At 43.7% G+C, this 26,277-nt stretch overlaps 1 protein-coding gene across 1 annotated transcript; it reads left to right on the plus strand.

Moving 5' to 3' along the window:
- Positions 1-804: 804 nt before the first annotated feature.
- rexo1 (REX1, RNA exonuclease 1 homolog) lies at positions 805-19,876 on the plus strand. Its single transcript, XM_007898945.2, has 16 exons — positions 805-1,030; positions 5,692-7,631; positions 8,677-8,772; positions 9,076-9,280; positions 10,411-10,568; positions 10,898-11,035; positions 12,758-12,881; positions 13,966-14,106; positions 14,687-14,827; positions 15,618-15,731; positions 16,537-16,610; positions 17,103-17,213; positions 17,895-18,010; positions 18,578-18,716; positions 19,364-19,484; positions 19,605-19,876. The coding sequence occupies exons 1-16, from the start codon at positions 805-807 to the stop codon at positions 19,691-19,693; spliced, it is 3,933 nt and encodes a 1,310-aa protein (XP_007897136.2). The 3' UTR covers positions 19,694-19,876.
- The last annotated feature ends 6,401 nt before the right edge of the window (positions 19,877-26,277 follow it).

The following is a 26,277-nucleotide window of genomic DNA, read 5'->3' on the forward strand; positions in this document are numbered from 1 at the left end:
GGGAGGAGAGGGGGAGTGAGGGGGGAGAGGGGGGGGAGGAGAGGAGGGGGAGTGGGAGAGGAGTGGGGGGAGGAGAGGGGGAGTGGGAGAGGAGTGGGGGGAGGGGAGTGGGAGGGGGAGGAGAGGAGGGGGAGGAGAGGGGGAGTGAGGGGGGGAGAGGGGGGGGGAGGAGAGGAGGGGGAGTGGGAGAGGAATGGGGGGAGGAGAGGGGGAGTGGGAGAGGAGTGGGGGGAGGGGAGTGGGAGGGGGGAGGAGAGGAGGGGGAGTGAGAAAGGAGAGGGGGGGGAGAGGGGGAGAGGAGGAGTGGGATGGAGTGGGGGGAGGAGAGGGGGAGTGATGGGGGGAGAGGGGGGGGGAGGAGAGGAGGGGAGTGGGAAGGAATGGGGGGGGAGAGGGGGAGTGGGAGGAGTGGGGGGAGGGGAGTGGGAGGGGGGGGGAGGAGGGGGAGTGAGAAAGGAGAGGGGGGGGAGAGGGGGAGAGTTGGAGTGGGGGGAGAGGATTGGGGAGTGGGGGGGAGGGGGGGAACAAAGCATTGCGTGCGCAGGCGCAGTGTCAGTTCGCCCCCCCCCCCCCAGACAGGCGCGCTGACGGGCAGCCCGGGTGACGTCACGAAGGACCCCGCCCGCCCTCCTGGTTGGAAGGAAGACACAAAGATGGCGGCGGCGGCGAGAGGTGAAGAGAAGCGACGGTGAGACAGACAGACAGAGACAGACAGACAGACAGAGAAACTCACAGCGACGCCGCGGGTTATTTTTTTTATTGGAATCGTCCATTCCCGGGGATTATGTATTTTCGGAGCGCGCCATGCTGCGTTCCACCGAGTTTTTCCGCAGCCTCGAGTGCCCGTTTTACGGCAGCGGCGGGACGTGCAACCGGCCTTACTGTCACTTCAGGCACCGGGGCGCCGGCGGCGGCGGCACTGGCGGCAGCGGCGGCTCTGGCGGCGGCACTACTACTGGCAGCACCGGCACCGGCGGTGACGCCAGAGAGAAACCACCGAGCGGTGGGCAACCACTAGCCACCGGCCAAGGTGAGAGTGAGAGACACGGTGGGGGTGGGGGTGGGGGAGGGGGAGGGGCGGGAGGTGGGGGGAGTGGTGGTGGTGGGGTACTGGGCGGGGGGAGAGAGAGAAGGGGGAGAGGGGGTGTAGGGAGTGCGGGGGCGGTGACAGTTGGCAGGGCCCAGGGTCAACAACAACTTGCATTTATATAGCCCCCCCACCCATCCACCCCCGACCCCCGCACAGGGTTATGATGTCCTGGGGCTCTTGGCGGCGATGGGACGTGGAGGGGTTAGTTGGAGGTCCCTGTGGTCGGGGAGTGGTTGCCAGTTGTTGCCCGGGGTCAACAACAACAATAATAATAATAATAATAATAATCCTTGCATGTCATATAGTGCCTTATCACGTCTCCGAGACACCTCAGAGCGCTTCACAGGACACACTGTCAAATGAATTGACTGTGTGTGTTTCTTGTGAGCGGATTGCGTTAGCCGATCGCCCGTTAGCAGCGTCCCACAAAATAGTGGTAGATTGAAGCGACCAATTTCTTCTTCACATTATAATATGGATGATGGAGCATGAAGGGGAGGGATGATTGGAGGTTCCTGGAGGGGGGGGCGGGATCAGGGAGTGGTTGGGCTGTGCCCAGGGTCAACAATAACAACAACTTGTATTTATATAGCGCTGCTCGCGCAGTGTAATGTTCCAGAGCGCTTGACAGGTTCCCAGGGTCGGTTAGTGGTTGGCAGTGACTGGGGTTTGTTGTCGGTTCCTGCTGTTGGTGATGGTTGGCGGGGACAGGGATGGTTGGGGTTCTCAAGGTCAGGGATGGTTGGTGGTGCCTGGGGTCGACGGTGGATGGCGGTGCCCAGGGTTGGAGCTGTTTGGTGGGTTAGCACATAGGCCACAGGTGGCCGTGTATCGAATGAGTGGCTTCGTGTCACCCTGGGTCACCACAGGTTTCTTTCATCAGCGGTCAGTCTGTTAAGGAAGCAGGTTTTATATTGCAAGTCAAAGATTGCAAGGATCATTAATAATAAATATCAATATTAATAATCCTTGCACAATGCAATATACTGCAGATGCTGGAAACCTGAAACAAAAGCAGAAGTTGCTGGGAACAATCAGCAGGTCAGGTCATCTAAGGAGAAAGGGAAGCGAAAGACCCGAAACGTTGTTCTGACAAAGGTGTTTTAGTGTTAACAGCCGTAGTATCCTTTTGCAGTCAAAATAGGCTTTAATTCTTACTTTTGGTGGAGGACAACTAAGCTTCACATGTTTGCACAGGTGAAGATGCTTTTGTTCCCTTTGCTTTGTGTTTTTGTATCCAGTCTTTTTTTGGTGGTGGAAGGAAAGCAGTGCAGGGGTGACTTTTGGATTTTAAGCATTGATTGAAAAGCAAACTCAGAATTTTAAGCCCTTCTTTCTAACTTTAACAAAATCCTTTCCGAAATGGACATATTCAGTATTCTTCCTGCACCCTGAACTTGGGTTTACTTGGCTCAGGGTCCTCTCTTCCCCCACTTTGCAGCATCCACCTCTCCCCTTCACATCCCCCAGAAATGTAGCTTGTGATGGCATGACACATTTTTCTCCCATGCGTTTTAGGGGAACTCGAAAGCACATGATTAGTTTCAATATGTTTATTGAGTTGTTAGAAATCAAGCCTACTTCGTAAACATCTCGAGATTAATTGAATTGATGTCACTTGGATCAATGGGTCAAAACTAATCCAAATTGAAGTTCTTAGTAAAGCATTGGAGAGTTGTGTACAGTTAAATGCCTAACATACATTTGTGTTCCTCCAATCAACTTTCTAAACATATATAGTGTTAATCTTAAATGTCTTAAGGCATGCCATAAAGCGTATGAATTGTCTAAATGCAGCTTTTCTTTAAAAAGTTGCTTGCAGAAACACACACGTACAAAATGATAGTTTCATTTGCACTGTCATTTGCACATTGAGAGTAGTTATTTTAGAAAGCACCTTTTATGTAGGAAAAAAGGTGCTTTCCTGAAATGAAACTAGACACCAAAGAGTGGGTCTTATTCAGAATGTGGAAAGGTTTAAACAAAGATCTTAACCTTGATGCTTTGAGGTACTGGGACACAATCTAACTGGGTAAGAAGGAATGTAATATAAGCACAGACATTTTGGATTAATTGGCTTCCTGTGCTGTAAACATTTATGTTTCTTTATATTTTTATATGTTTAACATTCTGAATGCTGTCAAGATGTTTGCTTTGAGGCAGATTTGTGGATTGGAATGCTATCTGTAGGAGACTTTTAAACTTCTGTTGATTTGTTTCATAAGTTTGAGGCTATTGTGCACCCATACTGGGAAGCTTCATAAGAGGAGGAGCTCTGATAAAAACCATACCAACCTGCATGGAAACAAGTGCACTTTCTGTTGACTAAACAGAGAAGGGCATTAATATTGAATGGTAGCCCAGTCTGTCTTTCATCTACTAATGTCTTTCTATCATAGACAAATGACCAAAGGAAATGTGCTGTTTGGCTATGAGAGAAAGATATTAGCAGATGAGAGTTCAGTTTATTGAAAACCGTTAAGTGATTGATCAATCTCCATAGTACATCTCAAAATGTTGTGAATGTACTCCACAGTACGTTTCAAATACAAAGAGACTATTTCCTCTGGTTGAAGGATAATCTTAAAAAATTAGAGCAAGCGGTATAGTCTTAAAATTAGAGTTAGAGCATTTAGGAGTGAAATTCGGAGGCAGAGGGTAGTGGAAATCTCGAACTCTTCTCCAAAAGGCTGTGGATGCTGGATCCATTTATATTTTCAAGACTGAGGTGGATAGATATTTGTTAGGCGATTGCAGTATTATGGCCATGTTTTATCATTGATTTACAAGTGTCAAATCTACGTACGGTTGACGGATTTTAAAGCTTTGCAGTTCTGTCAATATTGTAAGTACGCAGTAAGTGGGTTCTAAGAGCTCAGACGTCAATGCAAGTTGTTGTTCCGAGGTGATATGTCTGAGAGCTAAATTCAGCTCGGATTGAGGAATTCAAACACAGAAGCAATTGGGTTTGAGTTAAGAATATATTAACGCCCTGGCTTACTTGAATTTGAAATTGCGTGTTTCACCCACAGGCAACAGCGTAGCTATTAATAGGTGATCGTGGCTTGGTAACAATTGTAAAAATAAAGCTTATTTTGAAATTGAAGTGGTCACTGAGTCGCATGTGCTTTTCTCGGGCTGACATTTTTAAGGGATCGGTCGACTGAGATTATATCAGCTGTGTGACCCTGGGGTTTTCAATGCCACAGGCATATCTTCAGAGACCAAGTGGTACCTTGTTCAGAAAGCGGTGTGTGCTGCTACAGCAATGTGGTGTACTGTGGAGTGAAATTCTAGAAAGAAATGGAAAAAAAAAACATTTTATCCCCGCAGAATTGTGGTAATTAAAATAGTCAATTCTTGCAGGTGTTACCAGGCTCCACTGGCTCCCTATCGCAGAATGGATTGACTTCAAGATCCTCACACTCATCTACAAAGCCCTTCATGCCCCGCCTGTTTACTCATCACTCCACCATCACCCGCTACCTCCGCCCGCTGGTCTGGCCTCCTGCTTGTCCCTTTTTGTATTAAACTGAATACAGTTTTTTTCCTTCACTCGTCTTCCCCTGGTGCGCCCCAATGTCCCTTTGAAGATGCTGTCTGGCTTCTGCTGTCAGTTCTGTGTATCTCACTCAAATGGCTATTTTTCAGGTGTGCTTGAAAATTGAGTGTGGTCTGACTTTGACTGTGGAGGGAATTGAGTGTTTTCCCTGCTGTCGAGTCAGCTTTGCTCCAGTCGAGTTTCTAATGAATGTTTAACTAATCATTGATGGCCAGATATGTTGTAGACCAAGTGTCTGCAGTGTATGTGCGGAGCCAGTTTCTCTTTTGGTGCCTGTCTTTTCATTTTTGAAGACTGGAACTGAAGACAGTCTGGCTGATAAGCAGATGACGTTATCATTCATGTTTCTCCCTTCCCTGATGGGCCTCCACGTACGGTTGGTTACTGGTTGATTTTGATATTGCAGCAGGAGTTTGAGGGAACCTTATCACTGTGAAGAATAGACAGGCTTCAGACCACGAATCCTGCGACTGTCCTACTGCTCATTTAGCTATTGTGTTGCAGTGGGAACACATCCGTTTGCTTTCTAAGCAGCTGTTGGTTATGCAAAGCGCATTGGGCATTGAATGGAAACCAAAGAGATGGCGTGGGGACACAGACATAGAGGAAAATAATCAGGCTTCCATTAGCGAGGGATCTATCCTGCAGTCTCCAGATGGGGCTGTCAAGTGCTCCAGGACGCTTCCCCACCCCCGTGAAGGGCACTATATAAATGCAAGTTGTTGTTGTTATAGGAGGCAGACCAGTTTGAACCTAGTATTTAATCGATTGAAGTCAAATACAGTTCCAAGAGGTGAAAAAGACTGTAAACTCTGTTGTTTCTTGCTGTTTCACGTTTAACTATTCTGCTGTAGCAATGTTTAGAATCCTATTTAAAGGTCTTATACTATGTTGATTTCGGAAAGAATTGCCTTCTTGAAATTGGTAATTGAGTCTGAAACATTCTGAACAGTGTGCGGGGAGATGAAATCAATAATATTGTACATCCTTTGAGTTCCATTTGCCTTATTTATAGTGTCTTTGTGTTGTATTTTTTTAGAACGTGGTTATGATCCACATAACCTCGACCTTACTAAGGGTTCACCCAGAAATGGAGATGAGATTTCAGATGACCTTACCGAGTCGAGCTCCAATACATTGGAACTGGAGTTGGTCAACCAAGCCATTGAGGCTGTCAGGAGTGAGGTTGAACAAGAACAGCAAAAACTGTCAAGATATGGGGTCCTGACAGAGGATGCAGAGGAGCAATATGTTCCTTCAGCACCACGTAAACAGAAGACCATTAGCAAAGCCAAGGGTTGCACAGAGGTTTTACCTCACCTGGATAAATTGACGTTAAACCCCTTGGAATATAATCCTGATAGTTATCATCTAACAAACAAAGTGGAGTACACCCCTACTCCACTTTCCAGTACCGCTTGCTCGAGCAAGTATACTCTGGATACAGACGATGAAATCGATTCCAAGAATAATTCGTTGAAGTATGTCCCCACTCTTGTGACTAAGCCGGCGAAATATACTACCTCTGCACCCAGTCATAAGTATGTGATCGACAACACCAAGCCATGCACTGATCTCGAGTATGATCCTTTGTTGAACTATTCAGCGCGGCTGATGAGCAAAAATAAATCGAAAGAGGAACGTGGGATCAAGAGGGCGAGAGAGAACAGTACAGAGGAGAGCTATATCCCGACAGCAAAAAAACGCAGACATCGGTTGAATTCAACTAGCTGCCACGTGGATGTGGACTCCTCAGCCTCTGGAGACGACCTTAGTGATAATGACTCTCTGCAAAGATCTCGTTGCTCTTCAAAGCGTCGAAATGCATCTACCGAGGAGTATGAATCGGATGAAGGATCACCTCGAAAGGCAAAAGACTTGAAGAAAAGGCCTTCGAAAGGGACTGTCGGGCGGTGTGATAAGGAAGATGTCCGCGGCCATGAGAACAAGGGACAGGACAATCGAGACAAACACAAATGTACAGAGAAGTCAAAGTCCGCCAGTCATTCGGCCAAGGTTGCAAAATGTAGCAAGGAAGAACTTGGAGCGAAAGATCATAGAACTAAAAAGAACAAAGGCAGGAATTCAGAAACTGTGAAGGACAGAGTGCAACCGAGCAAAGCAGACAGCAGCAAGGGCAAGGCTTCTGACCACCGAGAGAAAGTCGGTATAAAGGAGAAAAAGAAATGTGAAAAGGAAAGAGTGGACATCAAGCAAGAACAAGACGGGAAGAAATTGAAAGATAAAGCAAAGATTGACGCTAACTCACAAGTTGAAAAGAAGCGGAAAAGGGAAGGAACAAACGAGGTAAAAGAGGAAAAGAAAAAGGTCCGAGTGGACGGAGATTCTGGAAACGTCAAAACCGGCAAATTGAACGGGACAAAAAGCGAAAGCAGTAAATCCAGGTCCAGATCGGGCGCTTTATCAGAGAGTTCAGGCAAGGCTAAAGCTCCCGAACGCAAGAAATCTGACAAAAATATAAATGACAGTTTCAAATCCAAAGGACCGGACCGTAAAAACGGAGCTCAGATAGGAAGCAAAGGTAAGGAGAAGTTGAAGAGGAAAGCGGGTGAGTCTATGTCTGCGAAAGATAAAGGGCAACAGAAGAGTTCCTTGTCCAAACATCAGGGGACAGAGAAAAAAAGATCCAGTTTAGCAAAACGAGCGTTAAGCCACACGGATTTGTTTGGCGATGACAGCAGTGGCAGTGAGGATGATGGACAGGCCGGACCTTCAGACGCTTACGACACAGACTCCGACCCTGACGTGGACCAGTGTAGCGACAGCAGTTCGAACGCTGACGAAACTGAAAATAACGCGGCACAAAAAGCCTCTTCTTCCTCTTCGGAGGACGAGGTCGATTTCGCCAGCCTGGAAAAAGATTTCGACTTCGAGTCCGATCCTATGGAGGAATGCTTGAGGATTTTCAACGAGTCGAAGGAAGTGAAGAATGAAGATAAGGGCAGGGTTGCCAAGCAGGTACGATTTGGGAATATTTTGTTGAAACTGAATTTGGAATATTTATTTTAGCGCGTGCGGTCGCTATGAATTTCCTTCAGCCTCTCTGCCCTCAAGCTTTGGAACTCCATCCCACTTGCTCCCTCCCTTGCCTTCTGCAAGGCACGTCTCGATCGCACCTTCGGTCACCCTCCTACCCTTACCCTCACTGCCCTCCATCCCTTCTGATCCCAACCCCCAGCTCGGGTCCAAGTCCCTGACTGTCCAGCGCCTTGGGGCGTCTTCCCGACGTGAAAGGCGCTGTACAAATGTCATTTATTGTTGTTGTTAGTCTTCATTCATGTTGTCAGAGCTGGTATTCAGACTTTTATTGGATCTCAGTCGATCTTGCTCTGAGCTCGTTCATCCATTCTGCTAAAACGTCTTCTCGTTTTCAGAGAGCGCCAGACTGGTTACAGACTACGTGAATGATCAAGAGCTGGGTACACTTTTTCAAAGTGTCTCTGCTGTTGATAAATCATTAGTTAAAGTAGATTGCATTAAAACACTTTAAAAAAACTAGTATCTCAACCCTGACGATTCTTGTTTTCATTAAATTCTGGTTTCAGTGCATAGCCTAGCAAGTGCACTGAACAGTCTTAAGTTACTTCCTGTGGGTGAAACCACCCTTTTTGTACTGTTTTATGAAGCAGAGGAACAATAGCTGTTGGGACCAACCAAAACCTTGGTTTCAGTAACAGCAAAGGAACTAAAAAGATATCGACTGTAATGCAGCAAAATCATAGCTGTTTCTTATAGCTCAAAGTGATAACCTTCCTCTTTAAAATGAAATGTGTTCAGTTATTGCAGTTAGTGTTCAGTTTGTGCAATTCTTGATCATGTCCCTCAAAACCTTGAAGACATTGGCTTGGTGTCTTGTGGTGTCCAGTGTTAATTACATTGGCTCTTGTTCTACATTCTGAAATTCCACTTGTCTCTAGTTCCGTTGCATTGCGTGGCTGTGATGTCTGATTCTAACGGTTCACTTCACTTGGTGCTAAATCAGCCTTTGTGCTTCATGATCTAGGTGTCTGTGGAAAGTAATGAAGAAAAAGATTCCAGTTTAACAACCCTGTTCCCGGGACAAAGGAGGAGGATTTCACACGTGGTAAAGCAAGACCGTGTAAGGCTAACAAGCTGGCAGAAGGCATTCCATCATATTCATGCATTTTCACATGGCTTCATCTGATTGTAACTGTGATTCAATAGCAGATCCTCTTTCACCTGGCATCAGAAATTAAGAGTACATGAAAAGAATTTGAGAACGATTGGCAAACTATCACATATAAGCTAAAGATTCTTAGCGAGCGCCAAAGTTAACTTTGAGTGGTTTAAGCCAAATTTCTTTTCATACTTATATCAAAGGTAGTTTGTCTGCAGCGGTGACCAATGAGTGTGCCTGACAACCAAAGGTCTTTTTGTCCAGGTGGAACCAACCAGGCCAGTCATCCGTCCTTTGCGTAGACTTACTCCTCAAGAGGTTTGTTATCAACGGAGCCGGATGGCACAACAACAAATGGTACAATTGGCAGCAGCAGAAAAACCAGTAAGCACATCTTTCACCAATCCGGGGGAAAAGAGGAGAATGGCACACATGCCAAATGCAGGGATAATCACATCACCAAAACAGTGTAAGCTGCCCTTTGTTTTAGCATTGCATCAACGTGTCAATGGTAGCTCACGTAAACTCACACAAAAGTAAATGTAAATGAATGTACCAGGCTGCACCTTTCAGACTATGATAGAAGCCCGAGTTGCCACACGTCCAATGTTTTGGGCAAATATTGTCACCAGATATGTCTGTCAGACATGCACCCAGCCACACACGCATACTTGTACAATATACTGAGGTGTTGAGACTGATTGTACAGCTGCTGCTCAACCCAAGATCAGCAAACTCCAACTGGGACTTTTGTGGTCTGTGTGGACTTGATACATGGAATTATTAACAGGTGGTAGCACTGAAATAGGCCGTTCGGCCCAACTAACCTGTGCTGGTATTTATACTCTATGTGAGTCTCCAGTTCTCCCCCCACCTAATTCTTCCCCCCACTCCTTGCCTATTCCAATCCATACTTCTTGATTCCCTTCTCCCTCTTGACCAACTACTCATTTCCTACTGAACTTTGAGCTTAGACGAGAGCAGTGTGATACTTGGTAGGTCTTGGTAGGTTCCTGAAATGGAAAATTGCTTCTAGCATGAGAGTTATATACAGTGGAAACTCATTAATAAGACCAAATGGACAGAGGAATTTTGACCAAACTAGCAGGTTGGTACTTGGAGACATCGTTCATCAATATATTCCTACGATGTTGAAATGGAAAAGATGAGCATAAGAGAAACTGACCACATCACTGCGGTGACCCCAAGGTGATTTTCCACTGTAGTCTTATAATCGATCATCTCTCTGTTCATCAATAATGCACTGACCCACATTTGTGATGACGTAATTATGATTATTTGAAGTAATTTTTAGATTTACTATCTCATAAACCTCGGTATCTAATTGGAACGTTGCAGAGCTTTCAATGCTTAGGTTCTGATTTAGAAACAGCTGTTGAATTTTGTCCATTTTACATGCACTTATTCCACTGATTCCAACACAAGGTAGAATTGATCATATCAAAATGCATAGTTCATGCACCTGTATTGTGTTCGTCAGTTGTACAGTGCAACAATGAACAGATGCAAGTTGTTGCTTGTCTTTGATTTCTGTGGAAATATCAGACTAAAAAAAGTAGTGCGTTTTGTGTGCTTTAGCCTCAGTTCATCAGAAGATGGGAACTTCTGCAAAAACTGGAGCGCCGTCTGATAAGTCAAGACATCAGGTCTTCAAAACTGAAACGGTTGTTGGAATGGCATCTAAAACTGTATCAACTATTGTACAGAAGAGGATCGCACATGCTCCTATTTCAAAGGTAAACTGGAAGTGAAGTCAGCCATTGTTTCACACCTTGTTCTAACATAGCCTCTTGAGGTACTGGACCCAGATTTTACAGCAGTTGGGCTTCACCCAACTTAACAGTTACTTAAAAATTCCGTAAGTATTTCTCCATACTGCCAAAAATTAATTAAATTGTCGCTTCAAACTGTAAAACTCCTCAATGTGCTGGATTCCTTGGCATGATATTTCCAATGTCCTACAGCCCTTAAGTTATTATGTTTCACGTGACATTGTATCATCTCTGTTTATCCTTCTAACCTGAGACCCTAACCTGTGTACATTATTTTTTTTCTCTCTGTAAAGAGCACAGGCTTGAAGCGGCCGACAATTCCCACTGAATACGGTGCCAAAGTGCCAACAAACGTGAGACAGCGCTACCTGAATGTCTTCATTGATGAGTGCCTGAAGTTCTGTAGATCAGAACAAGAGGCCTTTGACAAGGTAAGGCTCTTGTGCATTTACAACCGCAGCAACAACTTGCATTTATACAGCGCCCTTATATTAGATCAAATACAGCAAACTCCTGATAACTCGTCACTCAAGAGAGAAGGGCTCAGTGATGAGTTACCCAGAGTAGTGAGTTAGGTATATGTATGTATAAGTAAATAAGTAAATGCGGCCAGGATATTGACAGCATGATGACTTAAGTGGTCGTGACTAGTTAAGCCGGGGCCATGTTAACAGGAGTTTACTCTCACTGGCAGGTGCAAGATCCCTTAAAAAAATAATAAATAATAGTAATAATTTGGTCACTTCAATCCACGGCTGTTTGTGGGACGCTGCTGTGCGCAATTAGCTGCCACGTTTCACCCACAAAATACAGTCAATTCACTTTACAGTATATTCTGTGAAGCGCTTTGAGACATCTCCAAGACGTGCTGAGGCACTATATAGTTTCAAGGACATTGAAGCACAGAGACTGATGGTTGCAGATTAAAACCATTTGCTTTAATCCATCAACCACTTGAAATGATGCAGCTGTCGATATTTAGCCGAGCCGCTAGGTGGTGCCCTAGATTGAGTAGAAGCCTTGGTTTGGTTTCCATTAAACCCATTTGATTTTGGCAGTGGAAACTTTTCCCATTTTTATATCCCAGCTGAAATGTAAATGTCATCCTAGAGCTTGAAACTGAACTAACTAGATTGGAATATAGTGCTTGGGGAAAATGTAAATTAAGAGATGAGGTAAACATTTGATTTTCTAAATTCAATTTGCGCACATCTGCTTTCATTAATCCTAGAATCTGCAACTTTGATTAATAATAATTAAAATGTAAAAGTGACAGCTCTAATTTGCTTCGAATAGTTCAATGAAAAGTAATAGGTAAAATGCGTACAGCGACCATAATGGTTTGTAAAGGGTCAGGAGTTTTAAGTAGGCCTGAAGTGTTGAATAAGTCATTTAAAACATTTTTAAAATAATAATAATCATTACCTTTGGTATCGCACCTTTCATGTCAGGAGGACATCGTAAAGTGCTTCCAGGCTATAACTGTAAAGTGCAATGACTGAGTGTGTATTGTGGGTGATTTAATAACAATAATAGTACTAATAGTAATCCTTGCATTTGATAAATGTCCACTACTGATGTGTTTTTCACAGGTAGACACTGTAAGATGGCTATATTTGTTTATCCATATGTAGAAATATAAGTGTCATACTAGAACTTGAAACTATACTAACTAGATTGGAATATAGATTGAGATGTCCTCCCAATGTGAAAGGCACTATACAAATGTAATTTTGTTGTTGTAGAATATTTAAACTGAACACAAACGTGACTAATGGGAGCTACCAGACTTAGAGCAACTAAAGCAGGAATATTGCATTGAAGCTGAATTATTAAACCATTTTTAAAATCTCGATTATTCGTATTACAATGGGAAATTGGTACAGCTCTCGAACAGTTCCATTTTATCACCATGCATATTGCTTCGCACATATGTACCCCTAATTTTTTTTAAAAATGTGGTCTCTCAATCCACGACTGTTTGTGGGGCACTGATGTGCGCAATTCACTTCACAGTATATTCTGTGAAGCGCTTTGAGACGTCGAAGACTTGATAAGGCACTATATCAAATGCAAGGATTATTATCACGGTTGCACCAAAGTGTATAAAGGGTAAGATCAGCTCTGAGGTAACTGCATCCTGCTTGTTTCAGGGTTTGAGTGAAGAGAAGATTGTCTATGATCGCTGTACCAGTAGAACCGTGTATCTGAATGTGGCTGTGAACACCTTAAAGAAGTTAAGAAGTCAAAAGAATACTCCTACGTCTCCTACAGAGAGTACGTGCCTCCTTCTATATAATAATAATAATGGCTTTTATATTCTTGTTACTATTGCTAAGTTTGCTCTCCCATCAGATTAGCTGTGCTACTTTTTTCCTCCTTTGTATAAAAATATTTAACCTCAGAGTATTGTGTTGGCATTATTACCATAAAGTCTGAATCACCCATTTTTGTTTATTTGGGGGTAGTTGTTGGCCAGGACACCAGGAGAAACTCCACTCTCTTTTCGAATAGTTCAGTGCAGTCTTCAATGTCCACCAAACAGGCGCTCGGTTTGATAACTGAAGGATGGCGCCTGGAACATGAGCTCAAAGTATTGGCCTGAGGCTTGAATCCACAACTGTCTGACACTGATGCGAGAGTGACTAAAAATAAATGACACCTCCTCTGTGTGTGTGGAGGGGGGAGGTGTGTGTGTGTGTGTGTTAAGACATCTGATCCTCATTGTCTTAGAAACCTCGCAACTCTGTCATAAACATTATACTGTGTTAATCTCAAAACTGCATTCTCTGAAACTTGAGATAACTTGTATTGTTCTGACCTATTCATCAATTGTCATCGGTCAAAGTTCATATTACAGGTGATTTCTCCTCTTAAATGAGACCTTAGGCAGAGTTGTTTGCAAGTTTAGTTTGCAAATGAGTTTAATCATATTTAGTTCTGAGCTGTAATAATCTGCTTCTATTTAAAACAAAAGGCTTTTATATAAGGAAAATTAGATCACATTTGAGGGGGAAAAAGTGGAATTCCAATTTGTTTGCTTGATGATCAGGGCTGAACAATTCATATGCAAAGCTGCTGTTTGCCTATTATTGACAGTCTTGCGATATTAGAACACATTTGAGGTTTGTTTCTTATGTTTTTTTATTAGCTTCAGTCAGGATCTACTGTCATTGTTGTATGAGTTCCAGCGCCTCAGCCAGTGGGAATTTTGGCCCACAAAATGCAGTCAATCCACTTTACTTTACATCTTGTGAAGCGCTTTGAGACATCTCAACAACATGATAAGGCACTATGTCAAATGCAAGGATTATTATTATTATTAATATCATAACATTGAAACCATTTATTCTGTTTTCAGAGACCCCTAAAGTATGTAAACCTAATATAAACGCCAACAAAAAAACGCTGTCACATGAAGCAATGCTGGGAGGAAGGATGGCTATGAAGACCAGTTTTACTCTGAATCGATCTGGCAAACATCAGGACGTTGAGCTGAAGGGTAAGCAGTTGTCTGACCATTAATCTTAACTTTGCTTGTGTGTTTTCCGGGTCAAACCTGTGAAGGAATCCTTTGCAGAGCCGGGTGCTTAAATCGGTTCTGATTTTAATTTTGCCAAACCTTTTGAGGATTTTCTCTTTTTTCAAAAAAAAAGTCAAATTTTCTTCTATTAACCCACACTAAAAAGAGCAAATTAGACATGGAACAAATTTAATAGAATTTTTAAAGTGTTTTACTTTTAAATAACATTTTTTTTAAAAATATTTCTTTATTTGACCACGACTGTTTGTGGGACACTGCTGTATCTTCTATGAAGCGTTTTGAGACGTCTCGAAGACTTGATAAAGCGCTCTATATCAACTGCAAAATTATTATATTATTACTTGTAACGGTGGTTCTGCTGAATTGTAGGGAATCAATGCTGTGCATTCACTTCCACTAGACAGTGAGTTCAACCTGTCCCTTCATCTAACTGCTTAAAGTCAACGGGTAGAATCTTAACAGCAACCCAAAGCTAGATTCAACTGCTGATCATTGTCGAACAGTGTCTCGATTTAACCCGGGCTTGTTTTGTTAATAGGTGCGTCGTTCTACAACAAGCTGAAGGAGTACATTCTAACTGAAGAGCAATTGCGAGAAAACAGCTACCCGAGGCCACACCCGGAGAAGCCTGGCGTTGCCATGCTGTTCAATCAAGATCCGAAAAAGAACAACACTGACTGTAAGCATAGGAACACAAGGAGGCCATTCAGCCCCTCAAACCTGTTCTGCCATTTTGTTAGATCGGAGCTGATCTGTACCTCAACTCCAATTACCCACCTTTGCTCCGTATCCCTTGAGACTCTGACCTAACAAACATCTATCCACCTCAATCTGGGCAATTTGAATGGATCCAGCCATAATTCACAGCCTTTTTTAGTTGATGCGAGTGAGGCGAGAGGTGTAGGTCAGGTGTGGAAACCCCGTCATCTTCAAATGGATGTAAAGCTCAGTGACGCTTCAGTCACCGTTCATTTTCCAAACGTGAAGTCCTGTAGCGTTGTCCGACCACCATCCCGGTGCAACAACCATTTTATGCGCAGTAATAATCTGCTTCTGTTAAAAAAAAAAGGAAACGTGTATAAAGAAAATTAGATCACATCTGTGGGGGAAAAAACTGGAATGCTCATTTGTTTGTTTTGCCGATCACCCTGAATATTTGATACGTAAAGTTGTTACCTTTTCTTGACGGTCTTTTCCTCTTGGGGAGGGGTGGGGGGAAGATTTAGAGCTGAAGTGGCAACGGAAATGTTTGGCAACAGAATGTCGGATGCGAGCCAGCCCTCTTGTAGTGGTCTCGGTAGTCCAGTTCCTGAGCCAGGAGGGTCTGCAATATTCCAGGGCACTGCTGATGACAGCATTGGCTCCACAGGCAGGACCCGGCTGACCAGAGAAAACATTGACAGTCTAAAAGCATTAAACTACTTTTAAGGTTTGTTTCTTATAGGGTTTTTCTTTATTCTTATTACTAGCTTCATTCAAGATCTGCTGCCGTTGTGGTACCGGTTACGGTGTCTCCCTCAGTGGGAATTGTATCCGCAAAGAGGAATGTACCTACCACTGGGGAAAACTGCGCCGACAGAAAGGTAAGTCAGATCGGAACAATTCATCCGAGAGCACTTTGGAGTACAATGCAGTGCAAAATTACATTCGTACAGAGCCTTTAACGTCGGGAGAATATCCCAAGGCGCTGGACAGTCAGGGATTTAGACCTGAGCTGGGGGCTGGGATCATGGAGGGTGGGAGGATGGCTGAAGGCTCGGTCGAAGAGAGTTTTGAGACGCGCCTTGAAGAAGGTAAGGGAGGGGGCCAGGCAAAAGGAATGTAGGATGTAGTTCCATAGGGTGGGGGCAGAAAGGCTGAAGGCCCGATCGCTGATGGTGGGTGGGATCGGATGGGGGACCTTGAACGGGCTCAGTTTCTTAGTTACTGGAGCGCAGCACAGTTGTACAATAGTTTATTATTTGAGCAGCAAAGATTTATTGCAGTTTCCTAATGTCTTGATATAAGACCATTTGAGTTATATTCCAACCTTGTGCTCCCCTCCCACACATCTCTTCTCTGCTACTAACGCAATCGGGGTATTCATTTCTCCAATGGAAATTGTAACTTTTAATTTCTATATTGTACTACCACAATCTCTGTTACTAAAAGAAAACGTGTGATTAAAGCCATTCCATCCAGCGCTATGGTATACGTCCTCCCTACGTGAAAGATGCTATACAAATGTAATTTGTTGCTGTACAAAATGTGTTGAGTATTAGGTAGAAGATGGCATTATTAACACAAGCTCAGAAGGTCAAACCTTCCACTTTTGCGTACGACACCAAAACCATTTCTCTTCTGTAATTTGGGTGAGATTATTGGCCAGTCTTGTTCACTCTTCTGCAGTGCCTGGTGGATGGGAAACCCTGTACAATTGCTGTTCGGGAGCAGTGGGATCCTTAGGATGTCAGACAACAAAGGTAAGGAACATCGCAAAGCTCACCCGACTGGCTTAGCGGATAAATCCACTGCCCAGTCTAGTACTGAGCTGCACATTTTAATCGCTCCCGTCTTTGCTGAGGTTAGTAACCCAGGGGAGAGAGTGCGGCTGATACCTGCAACTGGCCCGTTTAAGAGGAAGGTCGGGTGGAGTTTTGACTGCTGGTTGCTCTGCGCTGCTGGAAAGTGTTTGCAGGTGCTTGCAGAGATTAGACTGCGTTGCTTCTCTCAAGGCTTACAGATGAATTGTCTTTGGGCTACTTGTACCAATGACTTGGGAGAGCAGATATATTTTTGGAGGGGAGGGGCGGTTGGAGAAACAAATTTTGCAGTTGCGAACTGTAGTCACTGTGGCCATTTTTTTCGTCTCTTGTAAAAACATTTGCTGCTTATGGTGGCAGCTCAGTGGGTTATTTTTTTCGTTAAAAGCTTCCTGTATTCTGTATATTGATTGAAGCGCACTCCCCCTGCAGCAACACGTTCAAGATGGTCGCAAAGAAAACCTGGAGGGATTTATGAAGACCTTCGAAAAGCCAGACCCGGCAGATGAAAACCCAGGGGCCTTTGCTCTGGATTGTGAAATGGTAAGTAATTCACAGGGGAGACATTAAAACCATCTGCTGAAGACCTTTCTTTTCACCCGCGCCTTTGGTCACCTTCCTCCCCGTCCCCCTGGCTCGGTCCCGGGATCCGTTACTGTGAAGCGCTCTGAGACGCCGTCCGTCATGGAGGGCGCTATATAAATCCAAGTTGTCGTCGTCGTATCAATATACGGATAAACTTCTAATGCATGACGAAACAGAGTCTCGAAATACTTATCCGGTTAAATCAGTAAATGGTGTTTTAGATATCATATTTTCCCCTGAGATTTTTATTTAGGTGGTGGTGGGGGGCTCGTAAAGATGGATTATTCAATGTTTGTTGATTTTTAAATAAGCGCTCTGAGGCGCTACACTGCATGGAGGGCACTATATCGGGGCAAGTTGTTGTAAATGTGTTTCGCGCGCAAATTACAAAAAAATCAGGATGATTTTTCTGCATTGTTGCAGATTGCAACAATCTCATCAGCACTTTTCACGCCAGGAGGACGTCCCAAGGCGCTGACATGAAAAAACGCTCCCATAATCATCGTGTGACGTTGAGCAAGAATTGTAATTTTATCATTTTAATTGCTTTCGAAACTGTAGAGCTTGGGGTTGCATGTAACTTCGCATGATTTTTTTTTCATCCTAATTGTTCTTCTCCTTCTGTCTCTCTCCCTTCAGTGCTACACAAAGCAAGGCTTGGAGCTGACCAGGTTAACGGTGGTAAACACCGATTTGAAGGTGGTGTACGATACGTTTGTCAAACCAGACAGCAAAGTGGTCGATTATAACACCAGGTATGCTTGCTTTCCGACTAGCAGCAAACGGGAGGACGAGGCAACTTGTGGTAGCAAAAACTCATTGAAGCTTTAGTTCCGACACTACAGACTATAAGAACCACTCATCCTTGAGATGAACGGATGAAATTAATCTGTTAATTGGCTCTAATTGTGCAAAACCGATCAAAAGAGAGCTTAGGATCGATTTGATCTCATCTTACTGGAACCCCAGTTCTGACATCTTCCCGTTACACAGTGGGCAAGCAATGAGCTGAAATGGGAAACTCGGAAGAAGTGTGCTCGAAACCGAGTCACTAGGGCTCGCAAATCGTTTCCTAAATGAGCCTAGTGACTTGGCTTCAACCACGTTTCTGCTGTTGCTTATTCTCTGTGTAAAGAACTGCCTCCAGATCTTTGCCCCAAAGCTGTACTTTACAGCCTTGGGGTGCCGCCCTATGTGAAGGGTGCTATCTATATAAATGCAAGTGGCTGTTAGTGAGGGCGAGGACTTTGTAATCAATCCGCAGGGAGACAACTGGCGAGGACTGGCTGGAGAGTGGAGTTTAATTTTTCTCCTCTTTGCAGGTTTTCAGGTGTGACCAAAGAGGATTTGGAGAGTACAACTAACACTATCCGTGATGTGCAGGCAGTATTACTCAGCATGTTCAGTGCTGACACCATCTTAATTGGACACAGCTTGGAAAGTGATTTATTTGCACTAAAGGTACATATTTTTCCATTCTCTAAAATAGAATTGATTTGAAAAAAATTGAGCAGGAGTGTTAAACTTTTAACTGTTTGAAGTTAAAAGTTCAATTAATAATAATTCTTGCATTCGATGTAGTGCTTTTCACGTCTTCTCGACGTCTCAAAGCGCTTCACAGAATAGACTGTAAAGCGAATTGACTGTATATTTGTGGGCGAAATGTGGCAGCCAATTGCGCACAGCAGCGTCCCACAAACAGCCGTGGATTGAAGTGACCAATTTTTTTTTTGAAGGATTATTATGTGTGGAGTAAGGAAACTTGCCCAAGGTTTCACCCTGCCGGGAATCGAACCTGGGTGTCTCGCTTGCTTATTCTCTGCTTGGAAAGCGAGCGCTCTAACCACTGAGCTACAGGATTCCACAGTTCAATTAACTGTGACGGTTGCAGCAATCGATAATCGCAACCAAAAAAATCTGGAAAACTTAGAATAGACTTCTAAAACAACTTGTACTCTTAGAGGCCTTTTGTGGATTATGAGTGGAAGTGCAATCAGGTAAATAATATTGGGCAAAACTCTATTGAGAAGTTGTGGAATCAATTCAGCAACAGCCGTCTGTGCGGGAGGAATGTGGTAGCAATGATATTTTTGCCTCTTCCGCCGCAGCTTATACACAGCACAGTGATTGATACAGCCATCGTGTTTCCACACCGACTGGGGTTACCCTATAAACGCGCACTGAAAACTTTAATGGCAGACTACCTCAAACGCATCATCCAAGATAATGGTAAGCGATCGATAGAAAGTGCGTTCATTACACATCGTGTCAATACGGTAGAATTACAATTCATCCCTGGGGTTGAATTTATGGTCTCGTCTGATTTGAACTCTTTTGCGTCAATTGCAGTCGAAGGCCATGATTCCAGCGAAGATGCAGCGTCCTGCATGGAGCTAATGATATGGAGGATAAAGGAAGACGCAAAACTGAGAAGATGACCCTTCTTCCTCCCCTCCCCGTTGTCTTGCGCTGTGCGTAAAGGGACTCGCCATTTCCCGGCAGGATCCGCCAAGCTGTGCCCCAATCCAGACACTGGGATGTGTAACAGTTCCGCGGGACCGATTGCAACTTTTCTGCTTTTGGAGGAGAGAAGAGAGAGAGAGAAAAAAAAAGCAGATGACACAAAACTACCTTTTCCTTTTTGTTTACAGTATTTATTTGTGTTTTTATACCCTTTAGAGACCCTTTTTGTAAAAAAAATAATAATAAATTCCTAGGTCCACAACCCAATGTAATATTCAAAGAACACCCATTGATATTAGTCCTGTATTGCCATATTAATAATCTGGGAGTAGCAATCGCCCAAGACCAAGAACAGGTTTAAAAGCTTCATTCCAACAAATGTGGTTTCACGTGCTGAGCAGTTGATCTGACTGATGTAAGTACGGCAGCCTTTAATGTGGATTTTATTGATGGGATTCCTTTTTTTGGGGGGGGGGGGACAAAAAGTTTTTCTTACTTGTTCTTCCATTTTCACTCGTTGAACTTTGTGCCGGCTCCGTGAACGAAACAGAGTGGATCCGATGCAGTTCTTTTTAAGGTCTCGGAAAGATGCTGCCGGAGAGAAGGGATTAAAACGTCCGATCGTTTTGTTCAGTGTTCATCCAGTGCGCGTTAGAATAACCTGCTCAACTTCACTCGCCCAGCTGTTCGAAAGCGATTGGCTTTGTTAACATGAGCTTCGAAATTTGTTAGAATGCTCCAATATATCCAGTGCTGTCGGATCTCAACAATAGCTTTTTTTTTGTTGGGTAGCAAATTTAACGAGTTGTTGTTACTTAGATGTCACTCACACCCCCATCATTGCTGCCCGCGCACCCCCCATTAAAGGGGATGCACTACACCTGTATTGCCTTTGCTTCGCAAAAACGACAGGAATCTGCTGAACGTCTTTCTCTGTTGTTGCTTCTGTCTAACTTCCGCTTGCCTTTCTGTTGTGCTGTTTCCTACGGGCCAAAAGTCTCAGTTGCAAGTCCACGCAGGGATCGTCGTTTCCACCTCCCCAGCAAAACCAGCCCCTCAGCTTCATGGCGTGTCTGTCGCTCACACGGTTCACACCATCACTGAGTTCAGTGCTTTGTTCCATCTCAGTGCCGCACTGATCTCAAGAGTTCTGGAAGAGCTGGCCATGGGCTCAGCCGCTACATTAATTCTGATGGCCTCGCGTTGCACTTAATGAGCACAAGAGAAACGTCACTGAACAGAGTCAAGCGGTGTGAGTAAAATGCACGTTTTTAGCTGCAGCCTGCACAACAGACGTCCTCTATCCTCCCTTGCATTTTTTGTTTGAGACCCAGGGATTTTTGGACTGTTTGTAAAATGCCAATATATTTTTAGGAAGGTGGTTGGATTGGACTGTTTAAAAAAAAAAAGAGAAGAAAATGAGTATAAATGTAAAAAGACAATTTAACAATGAATGTTTGGCAATTTTAGGTAGTAGGTTTTTTTTATATAAAAAAAAAGTTTCTCAATACGTCTTTGAAACTGAGCACTACTTTTATACACGGAATAATAGATGCGTCCGAGCTGGTTTCAAAAAGCTTCCATGTTGCCACTCTACTCGCTGTTTGTCCTCCGTAATCGCATGCACCAAGCATCTGGCCTGCAGAATAATTATATTACCAGTTTGCGGTAGATTTGTTTTCAATACACTGTGCGAATATTACCTTTTCTATGTTTATATTGTGTACATATGTAAATTGACAGACTTGAAATGTGCCGAGGTTACAAAGTCAGAGATTTGGATGTGGAGCCCGAAAGGTTTAGAACCCCATTTCCTCTGGAACCCTAAAGATGTCCGTGGCTGCGGCTGATTCCACATCTTTACCTGTTGCGTTCGTTTTCTGGTTTAGAATACTCGCTTGCCCTGACTGACTCCGCCTTAAAAGACGTGTGGCACCTGATTGATGTAGGATCTTTGCGTCTTTGACTCTGTGGTTCTGCGAAGACACACTGCCCTGTAATAATAAATGCCCACCATCTGAAGTTGAGGAAATCTTAATGGTAATCCTTGCGTATTGTCCAGCACCTTTTATCTCAGACCTGCACAACCCATCTCCCTCTGCCTCTCTCCCTCTCTCTCACTCTGTCTCCCCAGTCTTGTTTAACCAATGTTGGATCAATCCTCATTCAGAAAATGCAACACTTAAAAATTGTTTGACGAGCTGTATTCACGCTGTAAAGTATTAGACATTTTTGTGAATGCTTTTTTGATTTTGTTTTTAAAATGTGATTTGACTAATCGACCTGCATCAAACTTGTATTCGGATCACTTACAATGTGTTGAATTCCCCCCCCCCCCACCCCCCAACAGATGGGCCTTTTTCTGTGTGCTGTAAACGTTTAACAGAATGTGTGGTCATTGTATTGATCAGCAGCTCAAAGGTTTTCCCCCCTCCACCCCCCTTTTTTTTTTAACTGTGACAGACCACCTTTTAATTGCGTGTTCAAATCGAGCCAAAGGAAAAGATCTGGAGAACGCAGTCTTCACGAGTGAATGCTGAGGATTGAAAGCGAACGAGGCGTCTCTCAGACTGGTCTGCTCTAAACCAGGTATCCACGTCACTGAACAGCGTGGCTTGTCGGTGACACGGATGATGGACAGTGCTTTTAAGTCTTGTGAGAACTGAGCTTGAGGCAGCACCTTTGTAAAGGAGAGAGAGAAAGAGAGCAGCAAAAGGGTGGGAGAACGAGACCTGTCCTCGTCAACTAGCCTTCAGCAGTCGAGTAGCCCCTCGTAGAACCCTCCCCCCCCCCCCTCCACCTCTCCCCCAAACTGAAGGTGTATTTTCCTAATACAGGATGGATGTTAGAACCAGATGAGGAAAGAGTATGTGTTTGTAGATCTACATTAACTGATGTAAGCTTGTGTGACAGTGTTCAGAGATTCCCATGGCGAGGAGGAGGGGGTGGGGGGGGGGTGGGGGGGAGAAAGTTTTATTTAAGATTGTTGAATTTGATCGTCCACTGGGCTAAGAGCGATTTGTAAAGTAAATACTTAAATTCTGCATGGTGTGTTTGCAATGCACCGCAGGAAAAGTTAAGATGCTGCAGTTGCAAAGCGTTATTCCGAGTTTAAAAACATCCTCTAAAACGCTGCAGAAAATACTGCCCCCCTTCAGTCTCCTTTTAATGTGGTTATTTGAGGTAAATATTAAAGTTTATTTTGACACGTTGCCATTTTTAATTTAACTTTGGAGGTAAAGTACTGAGGTTCTACTCAAGACTGACTAATCCCGCAAGATTTTGTTCGGTTTTTGCTTCTGTCCGCCAGTTTAATGCTTAGCGCTCATGATCGGCAAAGGGAGATGCAGTGAGTTTGGAAGGACTTTCAGTAATTGGAATGATTTGTTGCTAAGCCTCGCTAAGACTGGTCTCTGAAAACAATTTTGCTAAGTTTGGACAGACAATTGGCAAGTTAAATCCGTAGCTTGTACAGTACATTGACAAAAAAAAACGTAAACTTCTGTAGGGTATAATAAACATTAAGAGCAGAAATTATAACTATATATTTCTGTTGTCATTTACATTCCCAGTTTTGTAATAAACTTTTTTTAAAAGAAAACACAAAATGCTGTTTTTTTTACCCTGAGATGTTATTACTTTCATGGCCTGTCTCAGTCAATATAACTCCTTACGTTTGATACAGCGCCTTATTCGCATTGTGTTGAAGCACTTCATGGTAATTACTGTTAAGTGTAGTTACTGTATGTTTTGTAAGCGAATCCAGCAGCCAATTTCCACACAAGTATCTCAACGAACACACATGAGAATGATCAACTCGACTGTTGGCCGGGACACCAGGAGAAACTCACTTCTCTTTTCGAATAGTGTATTGGGTTCCTAAACATCCACTTGAAAAGACAGATGTGACCTCGGTTTAACGTCTCAACCAAAAGTGGTCCCCTCAAGATTACACTGGAGTATCAGCCTTAAACAGGGAACTTGAACCTTCTGACTGAGACGAGAGTGCTACCAACTGAGCCAGGCTGAAAATATTCTGATTTATTAATCCATGGGTAACGCAGCAAGCAGCTCCTGCCCGTGATAACACCGTACCAAAATAAAAATATTGGCATTCATTCAATCGGGATTCTAAACCAGTAAAAGCTGTCGAATTCTTTTATTTAGGTATTGATTTGTCAGGCGGTAAATTGTGGTGAATGGTGAATGTTTTGGATTTATCTTGAAGTCAGCGTCCGACTGCAAGGATTTCAAAATAGTTTCAAGTGTTCATCTTCGCCAGATCCAACTGGAAACCTTACTCCAAAGTCAAGAAAACCGAATAAAGCTGCACTTTTTTTGAGGGAGTGGGGGGGGGGGGGGGGGATAAAAAGTTAACGCTATCATCGAAATTGAAAATGAATGCATTTATAGATTTGCCCACAAATAGTCAATCCACTTCAGTGTATTCCGTGAAGCGCTTTTGAGACGTCTCAACGACATGATAAGGCGCTATATCAAAAGCAAGGATTATTACTTAGTGAAGCAGCCGGCTGCTGTCCCGAGACTTTTATTGACCGTTTCACTATGACCGCAACCTGAGTTCATCAATCGACCTTTTACGGTAAATTTGTATTTCAAATCCTGTTAGGTAGTTAAAGCCCAGTTTATTTAGCGAGCCTCTGATCCGTGCAGATTGTCACGGTTTCTGGAGGACAGCCTCATCTGCTGACCTCCAATACAATGTCCTGTGACCTTTAGGGTTATAAGGTGCCGAAGAGATTGATTTGACGATCCAAGAAGTCCCTTAACTTTTTTGTTGTATTCTTTTTCGGCGAAACACATGGTGTATGGTCATCTCGTCCTGAGAGTTGAAAAGCCACATTGTCTCGTTATTGATCACCGATGGAGTTCTGCAAAGCCAGCGCTTAAAATGCTTAACTGATTGGCAATGCCGTGGCAGTGTTAATTTCTGTATTGATTGGCGGTTGTCAAATTGACCCTGGACAGATTGCTCGATCGAGCATCTGTTGGGAGAAGGACAAGGCTCACACAAGCCTCAGAGCTTTCAGATTTTCACCTACGTACTGTACGTAGACTCCCACTTTAACTTACAAAGTTAATTGTTCTCATAAACTATTGCTGAGAGCAATCGCTTTAACAAAGCGCGCTGCTTAAGCGCCTTTGAGCCTGCCGCCTGGCGCGAGAGGTGCTGTATCGATGCAAAGTGCATCGCATCAGCTCTGGGATTCACTGATGTGGAATGCCTGTCTTCGCCAAGAGTCTAATTTGGAGGAGGAAAAAAAAATAACTTTTTCAATTTTTGGAACGAAGGCAATTTCACTCAGCTATTTTCTTCCCAAACTGTGGGCCGATGTTTTATTTACACACAAAGAAACCCACACCGAGTCCCACATACGCACATATGCCAACGACACATGGAAATTTACCTGTCGGGCCGGGCTGGCTGGTCAGTCATCAAGAGCGGCTTGGAGTCGGGTGGACTTGCCTGACTCAGGAACCGGACCACAGAGGATCAACTTGTTTCAGCCATTTTTGTTTCCACCCAATCTTGCATTGAAATCTCCAACCGACGCATACACAAAGAGTTAAGCACGTTGACCAAGTTAGCCGAAGCAAGTTGCTTTTCAGAATGGGTTACATTTTCTGTAATCGTCGCCTCTTTACACCCAAAAAAATATACAATCAATTCACTTTACAGTACGTTCTGTGAAGCACTTTACGACGTATCAGAGGCGTGATATGGCGCTACATCAAATGCAAAGGATTTTTATTATTATATCCCAGAGCCTTTGCCTTGTAGAGTAATAACAAAGCTTATACTCAACCCCACTTCCCCTTATTTCACCCTCTTTTTGCTCACAGATAGCTTTCCGTCGCCAACAAACACGACTTGATACTTGAAAACCAGAAACCATGATTTCAAGTGGTTCGCTGAAAAACTTAAATATCTTTTGCATCTTAAATGTGCACCATAGAATAAACTGGGCTCTTTTTTTTCCAAAAAAAAACCTTTCCCCGTAGACGTGGTCAATAACTGTGTTTAGTTACACTGACTGCCAGACCTGTCACAGTGCATTAGCCTCCAACAAAGTAAGTCGTTTAGATCATCCCTTTACCCAAATCTCCCAGCCATTTACATTTAGCAGATTAGAGCATCGGGCTTTGTTTGGTCACACAGAGGGATTAGGAAAGATTTGCTCTTGGAAAATTTGAGGTTTAATCACACTTTTATCCCTCAATGCTGCTCTAAAACTGTGTTGGCCGAGGCTTAGATCTATACAAAGCCGAGAGCGGGAGAAATTGATGAGACAAAACCTTGCAGTTTGCTTTTCCAGTCAGCCACAAATCCAGTCCATGAGTGTTATAATTTGCTCCCAATCACTCTTAAACAGAGTATGTAACAGTAAATTCTACAATTTCCTTCTGTATCCTGAACATCATCAGACCAAGGAAGCTTGACACACCGTTAAACCTACTTCGCTTTCTTTCTTTCTTTCTCTCTCTAAGAGACACTCTGCGTTTGAAGTCTCTCCGGGGCAGTTTCCAGCGATGGTGG

The sequence above is a fragment of the Callorhinchus milii genome, unplaced genomic scaffold, assembly GCF_018977255.1.
Source record: "Callorhinchus milii isolate IMCB2004 unplaced genomic scaffold, IMCB_Cmil_1.0 Scaffold21, whole genome shotgun sequence".
NCBI classification, from domain to species: Eukaryota; Metazoa; Chordata; class Chondrichthyes; order Chimaeriformes; family Callorhinchidae; genus Callorhinchus; species Callorhinchus milii.

Excerpts from the sequence above, each read along its gene's own strand:
- rexo1 (XM_007898945.2), top strand. The coding sequence starts at position 805 with ATGCTGCGTTCCACCGAGTTTTTCCGCAGCCTCGAGTGCCCGTTTTAC. Across the intron at positions 8,773-9,075 it reads ACGTGGTAAAGCAAGACCGT|GTGGAACCAACCAGGCCAGT; the intron begins GTAAGGCTAACA and ends CTTTTTGTCCAG. Across the intron at positions 17,214-17,894 it reads TTGCTCTGGATTGTGAAATG|TGCTACACAAAGCAAGGCTT; the intron begins GTAAGTAATTCA and ends CTCTCCCTTCAG.